Here is a 9,113-nt window from a genome sequence, read left to right as displayed (position 1 = left end):
TTCTGCAAGCGAATAAGTTAACAAAAGGAAGGCAGAAAGATTCTTTCAATTTGGCTTATACAACAAAAAAAAACCCCCAAGTCTGGCTGTGAACTTCTCTCAGGCTTTTTAGGATTCCCTGTGGCTTTCCAAACCCCTGAAAATAGGAGTTTACACCAGGAGCCTCCTGCCACCACCTCCAGTGTCGCCTCTCTTCCCTGGGATCGCTGAACAAGGAACATTTTGGCATCAGGGGAGGCTTCATCAATACTATACAGGTGAATAAAAAAATACATATATTCTCTCTGAAGAAGAATCCCAAGTCCAGGCGCGTGGGGAGGCTGTGGCGCAGGGACGGGAGGTCCCCAGGTTCCTCATGAGTGGTGGCTGTTGATGAGGCTGCGGAGCTGCTTGGCCACGGTGTCAATCAGCTTCTGCTTGTCCCGCTCGTTCTTCCGGAATTGGGCAAACACATTGTTCTTTCGGCTCGTGTCTCTCATCCTGTGCAGAGCAAAAACAGGTTATGGCTCAGGGATCAGAAAGTCACAGAATGGGTCAGGTTGGAAGGGACCACAGTGGGTCATCTGGTCCCACCTCCCTGCTCAAGCAGAGTCATCCTAGAGCACATGGCACAGGATTGCATCCAGATGGTTATGGAGTTTCTCCGGTGAGGGAGAATCCACAACCTCTCTGGGCCATCTGCTCCAGTGCTTGGTCACCTGCACAGTGAAGTTCATCCTCATGTCCAGGTGGAACTTCCTGTGCATCAGTTTCTGCTCATTACCTCTTGTTTCATTGGTTTGCACCACTGAGCAGAGCCTGATCCATCCTCTTGGCACCCCCTTTAGATACTTGCATACATTCATGAGGTCCCTCTCAGTCATCTCTTCTCAAGACTGAACTGAGGCCCAACTCCCTCAGCCTTTCTTCATGAGAGAGATGCTCCAGACCCTTCATTATCTCTATTGCCCTCCACTGGACCTGCTCAAGTAGCTCCATGTCCCTCTTGTTCTGAGGAGCCCAGAACTGGACACAGCACTCTGGACTTGCTCAAGGAGCTCCATGTCCCTCGTGCCCTGAGGAGCCCAGACCTGGACACAATACTCCAGTTGAGGCCTCACAATCATGGCCTAACATCACACCCAACCCCATGAAGGAGTCACATGTGAAGTTCAAGTGTTCAGAGAGGAGGTGACTGAATCTAAAAGCTCTAGACTAATTTTCATCACATTTTGAGGCATTCTTCAGGCTTTACAGTTGGTATTTTTTGCTCTAAACCCCACAAATCCCAATCAATGTCACCACTGGATCTATGTCTAACACCAAAATGCACAAAACCCTAAAGCTTCTCCTTCCAAACAGATGTTTCCACATCCCCATGTCACTCCCTGAAGTGTGGATGACAGTGATGAAATACAGGAGGAAATTCAGAAATCAGCAATAATTTCACAGCATTAAGGCTAATTATTTGAAAGGATGCATTGCATGCAGCCAGGAGATGCAGCTCTTGTGGCAGCTGGAAACATCTGGAGTTGTGGCCTTCAGATATTATATGGAATCCTGGAATGGTATGAGTTGGAAGAGACCTTAAAGTCCATCTCATTCCCTGCCTCCAGATCAGGTTGCCCAATGTATATAATATATATTATACAAATATATATCATTCATATTAATTATAATATGATCTAATTTATATTAGAGGAAGGAATTCAGCTTTTTGAGAGCAGCACACTGGTCTCCATGAGGTCTCCAAAAATCCAGAGCCAAGCAGAGCAGGTGGCGGGATGGGACCTGAAGGCCAAGCCAGTGTAGCTCCATCTCTCTCCACCACACAGAGCTGAGGGTTCATGCACACTTGCATTCACAGAGGCATATTTTGGAGGGGGCAGGTCTTGGTGCACACTCCAAGAGTGCTGGGAAGGGAAACCATCCCACCAGGACCACCCTTCAGCAGCTCCTGAAGGTACCAGCCTCCCACCACCAACCTGCTGGGTCTCAGCTTTTCTTCAATAGCACAGTTTGTACATGATTTTGTGGGTAAATCAGCTCTGGCAGAGGCTGAGGGACTTGGATGCATCACACAATATTGTGATCGTTGCTTTGAGGACCTAAATGAAGCATTGGAGTGACAGAGACACAGCACTGATAGTCCCTGGGAAGCTGGAAGTTGATCAACCCTGAGGGGTTTGAGTTAACTGAGCACAAATCAAACCACTCATAACTGATTTAACTGATTGCACAAGAAACAGCTAAGGTTTTTCATGCTTCAAATCTTCCTCAAAAGAGCCAAAGGGAATCTGAAATGTTCCCAAAAACATCCAGCTTGGAACTGAAAATATGGATAACAACTTTATCCCAAAGGCTAATTTGCTGAAGTTCTAAGTGCCCAAAGACATGGGATTACATCCCAACAGTAACAGGATAGCTTGGAGCATGTTAATTCAGCAAAATAAGGATTACTTTTTGCTTTCCATATTTTTTTGCCAGAGCAGGTTTCCAGCTGCTGTGCTGCAGGAACCAGGGAGGGATCACACTGATGGGAATCACCCAGGTTAGATGTGTCCTAGTAGCATGAATTTTGGAGACAATCACCCTCCCACGGGAGACCTCCGGCAGTGCTGTAAGGCTCCAGAGGGTCTCACAGCACTTCACCAAGAGGGCTGAGAGCTCTCCCAGGCTCCACGGGGACATCAGAGGCACTGAACATCATCTTGTTCCTTCAGAAACCTCCTCCCAATGCTGTGGCCATCACTCTCCCTGTCGGCTGCAGGTGTCCCCGCAGGAATTTAGAGCAGAGCATCCAGGTATCCCCAGGTGACACACAGGGAATTTAGAGCAGTATCTCCAGGTGACACACAGGGAATTTAGAGCAGAGCACCCAGGTGTCCCCAGGTGATACACAGAGAATTTAAAGCAGTATCTCCAGGTGACACACAGGTAATTTAGAGTAGCACATTCTCTGCCCTAAGAGCTCTCCCATCCTGAGCATCTTTGGAGTCATCTCTGATCCTGTGGGACCTGTTCAGGTCCAAGAAATGCTTTCGAAGCAACACATGTTGTATGCAAGGAAAGCTTTGTGTGTGTTTGAATGCTTAGAAAGGGGCTGAATGGATAAAACTACTGGATCAGCATGAAAAGGAATTGCAACTGAAGCACTGATCCCATAACAAACCCATATAGATGGATCTGTTAAAGTCTGGGAGGCCTGAGAGCTCATGGTATCTCCAGACATCATGGTGGATGCACTAAGCTATTAAGTATTATTAATGAATTAAGCGGCCAACAGGACCCCAAATCCTGCAGAATGTGGGTTGTGCTGTGCCAGGGACTAGGCAGATTCTCTGAGCAGAGCCTTGTGACAACCGAGACTGAGTTTGCAATGTGGTCCCTGTGCGTCAGCATAAGGATTAGGAGTAAAAGGAAGGGAAAGTGAGAGCTCAGCGCTGTCCCCACCCCTGTCAACAAACACCACCTTGAGTAGAGCCAAGCTTTGTTTAAATTAATCTATAAGGGGAAAAAAGCAAGGGAGTAAAAGCTCCTCTTTTAGCTCTAATTAGTGCACTTGAGAGGATAAAGTTCCTGCAGGGCCTCGTTTCAAAGGCATTTAGACCATTTAGTGCTCCATTTAAATCAGACAATCAAGTCATAGCAAGGTGAGGGTAAAAGCCCAAGTAAGCAGCATACTTACACTCGGGATATCCTAGGAGAGAGGTGTGATTAGGAAAAGAGATAATGATGAAAACAGGTTACAAAAGGAACTCGGAGATTGGAATTTCACGTCACTGGGGCGGTGGGCTGGGAACACCAAAGGGAGAGGACATGCCTGGAGCTATGGCCAACATCAGTGAGGAGCCTCAGGGCAGCTGGAGTTGGTGGATGAGGCACACAGACCCCCCCAAAAGGTCTAAAGTGGGGAGAGGGCAGAGCCCACCGTGTGCAGATGATGCCATGTCAGAAGGATGCAGGACATGCAAGTGCTAACCTGGTGACTCCATCAGGAGTTCCTCCAAAAAGCAAACTGGTTAAGCGAAGTGTCCTTCAAATTCCTTTTCATGAGGGCATGGAGTGATAGGACAATGGGGAATGGCCTTAAACTGATGGGTTTGGATATTAGGAAGAAATTCTTGGCTCTGAGGGTGGTGAGGCACTGGCACAGGTTGCCTAGAGGAGCTGTGGCTGCTCCATCCCTGGAAGTGTTCCAGGTTGGCTAGGGCTTTCAGCAGCCTGGTCTAGTGGAGGGTGTCCCTGCCCATGGCAGGGGGTTGGAACTAGATTGTCTTTAAGGTCCCTTCCAACCCAAACCATTCCATGATGCTATGAAATGAGATCCTTTTGGAGGAGAAGGCTGGCAAGCCAAGCTGGGGTTTGGTGGCGTTTTAGTATCACCACCAAGCAGGGATGCTGCTTGCTCCCACTGCCTTCCCAGCTCCCTGGCTCTTCCAGCTGCCTCATGTCCAAGCACTCAGGTTTCTGATGGCTCTTCGTTTTACCACTTTACTGGTAGCTCTGAACACACCTCACACTTTTACACGGTGGATCTTGGGTTGCGAATACATTGTGAATCACAGTATCATAGAATTATGGAATCATTAAGGTTGGAAAAGACTCCCAAGACCATTGAGTCCAACCATCCAACCCAGCACTGCCAAGGCCACCACTAAACCATGTCCCTAAATAACACAGTGTATTACACAACACATAAAATGCCTATAGAAAAACAATCCCTAAGGTCCAAAAGTGCTTTACATGTAGCAACCACCTGAGTTTAGTCCTTGTGTACCATACTGGTAACATCTGGATGTCAAGTATGCTGTGAAATTAGCTCTTCTCCTCTGCAGGAGAGGAGGTGGTGAGGTTACATGTACCACAATAATACAAATGCAACTCCAAAGCTCAGAAACACACCAAAGTCACTTAGAATCATGGATTCATAGAATAATTCAGGTTGGAAGGGACCGTTAAAGGTCATCTAGTCCAACCTCCTGCTTTGGGTAGGCACATCTTCAACTAGATCAGGTTGCTCCAAGCCCCATCCAACCTGACCTTGAATGTTCTTATGAAGTGTGGCCCCAACTCTAAACTAGTCATCTCCTCTGCAAGTAATGGAGAAGAAGAGGTACTCCAAAACTAACTTGAACTCCTCCTCATGGTCTGATTTCAGGCTAAACCTAACCAAACCTAACTGCATCCCTGGAATTGTTCCAGGCCAAGTTGGATGGGGCTTGGAGCAACCTGGGCTAGTGGAAGGTGGAAGCAGAAGGCAGGAGGTTGAGACTAGATGGTTTTTAAGATCCTGTCCAACCCAAACATTCTAGAACTCTCTGATGACCCTATCCTGCCCACTTCTCCAAGCAAGACCTACCAGCAGAATGCCCATGGCATGAGCTGCTTGAATAATTATTAATTACCATTTTTGGCAGGTTACTTCTCTCCCCCATCAGCTGGAAGACCAGCTGGGAGGTCTGACGGTAGCAAAGGGGCAGGAGTAGGGCTGATCCAAAGACAGCTTGGAAGTCTACCAGGGAAAGGATCATCTGGGAGACCTACCGCAGGCAGGATGGGTGAGTGGTGGCACTTCCCTCCCATGTGCCAGAGGGGTTACAAGCAAAGCAAATCCCATTTTTTTTGGGTCTGCAGTAAACTCATGGGCTTTGCCTCCTTGCTGCTGGCTTGTCAGACTGCCACAACCTCCTCACTGTGCTCCAGGAGGGATCCCAGAGCTCCACAGAGGCCACGCGGCGCTCGTCCAGCGCATCCGGGCGCTGCTCCTCGGCACTGCTCCAGGCTTTGGGCTGAAGCTGTGCAAAGCATATGAACTACAGGCTTCAAAGAGCCTCAGATTCAGCCTCAGCAAAGAGCATGTCCTTGCTAAGGGCAAGCACTGGAGCTCAGTCACCTACAGACACCGTCCCTCTCCCACAGCTGGGATTGTGGCACTTGATCCTCCCCGTGGATCCAACAGAAGTGAGATAGGATAGAGACAGAGATAGAGATAGAGACAGAAACAGAGATAGAAAGAGAAATACAGGAATAGACATGGAAATAAGGAAATAGAAAGAAATAGAATGGACTAGAATAGCATATTTTCAGCTGGAAGGAACCTACAAGGATCATCTGGTCCAACTGCCCAGCCACTTCAGGGCTGACCAAAAGCTGAAGCATGTTGTTCAAGGCATTATCCAAATGCCTCTTAAACACCAGAAAACTTGGAGTAGCTGCTTGTGCCTGCAGACCAGCAAGTTTTAAGTGATTTTTGGGGCTTGAGATGCAACTTAACAGTGGAATTTTGTTGTAGGACAAGGAAAACTTTGCATAAGAGGAAAGCAAAGACAGACTCTCAGCCAAGTTGTTGAATTGTGATTATCTGGGATTCAGCTCAGTGGGATAAAACAGGATTTCCCACTTGAGCTCCCACTGTCCACACAGGGATGAAATCTTTGCTCCTTGGATCACAAGGAGCCTCCTTTTCCCCAGGCTGCTCTGTCCCAGCACCACACAGGATGGAATGAGCTGCTAAAGCAAGTTGGGGGTGAAAACTATCCCAGGATCCCAGAGCCACACTCACTTTTCCAGCAGGACGAGGGCTGTTGTGGGGTTCACACGAAGATACTTGCATGTGGGTTGCCCATAGTCAGCCAAATACGTTGACCAATCCCACTGGATGAACAGATCCAAGAGCTGGAAAGAAAAACCAAACAGAAGGATTAAAACAAGCTGGAAAAGGGAGCAGGTGGTTTATCTTGAGCTGGCAAAGGTCCTGGGCAGGTGGAGTTAACCACCAAAACCAGTTTGAAGTCTTTATTAGTTTGTTTAATATAATTCTGCTAACATTTAATCAATGACTTGTTCATATTTCGTTAGTGAATTATGAATATTTAACAGATTATTGATATTTAACACCAATTTGTGCATGGCTGTATTCATTTAGCTATAAATACACGCTGTTATCATAACTCCTGCTCTGTTACCTCTATTTTTGGGGTGAGCTAGTGGTACAGAAGATATGAGGTCTGGGACACCCTGAGGAGGTGGGTGGAGGAGAACGTCAGTGCTCTGATGCTCTCAGCTCTGCCAAGAGGACACTTTTGGGGGCTCTACGTCACCACAGAGGTCTTCTGTTCTCTACTATCATTTGCACCATTCCCCAAGGATTTCTCATCACTTTTGCTCCACCTCAGCACCTTCCAAGTGCTTTGTATGTGTCTCTAATGCCAAGAGCTCCCCGGGGAGGTGTGGGACCTGTTCAGAAGCTCCAGGGGTTTATTCTGGGTGAACTCAACTACTAAAGACTGGGAGTCCCAGGTGCTTTCCAGGCACTTGTAACAGAAACCACCAGCCCACAGCAGCAGGGGAAGCAAAATTGGGTTAATTCAGCTGTCCACAACAGTCCCTACTCCGCAGCCTCAAAATTCCCACTTGAAGCCCTACATCTCCACAAATGATCCTGCCAGTGCCTCACTGATCCCAGATGAGTTAGGTGAGGGATGAGCAAACTACAGCCCAGGTTTCCTAAACACCTTATTCCCATAATACTCCCACCCTTATTGTCCTTAAAACCCCTACAGGAGCTCCCACACCTTTCCCATATGAGGTCTTGGAGAGGACTGACCTCTCCACCCACCCACGAGAGCACAGCCAAGGATGAACTGGACGCAGCCTTCACCTTCATAATCTCCAACAGGTTAATTAAGAGCTTCTGCATTCCTCCCCCCCTCCAAACATTCTGCCTTGGAGAGCTGCTGTGACCACTCTATTGCCGGAGAGGCTGCCAAGCGCGGCATCGCGCCGCGGCCCCGCCACTGAGACTGGGAGAAGCAGGACCATCCTGCGGCCAAGCCAGGACCATAGAGGCCTCATTGTCCTTGCGTCTCCATGGTTTTCCTGGAGGCTCCAGCTCTGTTTAACAACACATCCTGCCCCGCCAAGAAGGGGATTTAGCTCCTCTGAGACCTCAAGATACAAAACAAAAATGTGCAACAAGATTCTCTTTGACTATGTAGGTCAGGGCAAGGAAAACAAGCTGTCGGGAACAATCCCCCGGGCTGGCGGGGGGGACGGATTAGCCGGGACCTAGGAGGGCTTTTCCAGCCCGCGGTCCCGAGCGGCTTTGTACGGAGGGTCCATTGTGTTAACTACAAACCCGAGCTGAACGTCATTGGCAGGAGGGTTTTTTTCCAATGGGCACCTTCAAGAGACAACCTTAAATATGATTTCACAGGCTCTTTTCAGGCGGAGCAGCAGGGCCAAAACACTTCCATCGGGGTTTGTCGGCTGCTGGGAGAAGTTGCATGGTTGTACAGGCTAAATGGGAACCCCCACAACGCACCAAAGGCCTCTTGCTGGTGGCCCTGAGAGGCTGAACGTGCCTCAGGCAAAGCCTGAACAAAGCAGAACGAGTTATTGCCATAGAAAGTGCGTGACCAGGGCACTGAGGGGCCAGGTAGCCATTCATGGCGGGTGGAAATAAGAACCAGGAGAAAGGGATGAAAGGAGCAGTGAAATATAAAGGAGAGGATTAGAAAGGGGTTAGAAGAGGATGAAATTGAAATGTTGGGAGTTGGTATAAACAGGGATACAGCAGGAGCCTGGGGAACTGTGTAGGAGATGCTCCAAGGACTGGAGCACCTCTGCTATGGAGACAGACTGGGAGAGCTGGGTGTGTTCAGCCTGGAGAAGAGAAGGCTCCAAGGAGACCTTAGAGCCCCTTCCAGCACCAAAAGGGGCTCCAAGAGAGCTGGTGAGGGACGCTGGACAAGGGCCTGGAGTGACATGCCAGGGGGAATAGTTTTAAGCTGAAATTGGGTTGATTTAGACAGGATTTACTGTGAGGGTGATGAGGCACTGGCACAGATTGCCCATAGAAGCTGTGGATGCCCCATCCCTGAAAGTGTTCCAGGCCAGATGTGATGGAGCTTGGAGCAACCTGGTCTGGTGGAATGTATCCCTGCCCAAGGCAGGGGTTGGAACTAGATGATCCTTAAGATCCTTTCCAACCCAAACCATTCTGGGATTCTATGAATTTAGCCACATTCATCATGTCATTAAGGTAGCTGCAGCATCACTCCAAGAGTGCAATAGGGACATCTGAGATAAACTCCAGTGAGAGTGCTGGTCAACAGCACCTGAATATGTGA

The 9,113-nt window shown here is 48.5% G+C and overlaps 1 protein-coding gene across 1 annotated transcript in view; it reads right to left on the bottom strand.

Annotated features, from left to right (window-relative positions):
- Nucleotides 1–353: 353 nt before the first annotated feature.
- The window catches only part of LOC103797833 (exocyst complex component 6B), a gene marked incomplete at its 5' end in the record, with an annotated part of 135,509 nt that continues 126,749 nt past the window's right edge, over nucleotides 354–9,113 (bottom strand). Inside the window, 2 exons of the mRNA XM_009070067.1 lie at nucleotides 354–480; nucleotides 6,545–6,657. Of these exons, the coding sequence (XP_009068315.1) occupies nucleotides 354–480; nucleotides 6,545–6,657 (240 nt within the window). The remainder of the gene's footprint in view (nucleotides 481–6,544; nucleotides 6,658–9,113) is intronic.

Source organism: Acanthisitta chloris, unplaced genomic scaffold, assembly GCF_000695815.1.
Source record: "Acanthisitta chloris isolate BGI_N310 unplaced genomic scaffold, ASM69581v1 scaffold6762, whole genome shotgun sequence".
NCBI classification, from domain to species: Eukaryota; Metazoa; Chordata; class Aves; order Passeriformes; family Acanthisittidae; genus Acanthisitta; species Acanthisitta chloris.
This window is presented reverse-complemented; position numbering and strand designations above follow the sequence as displayed.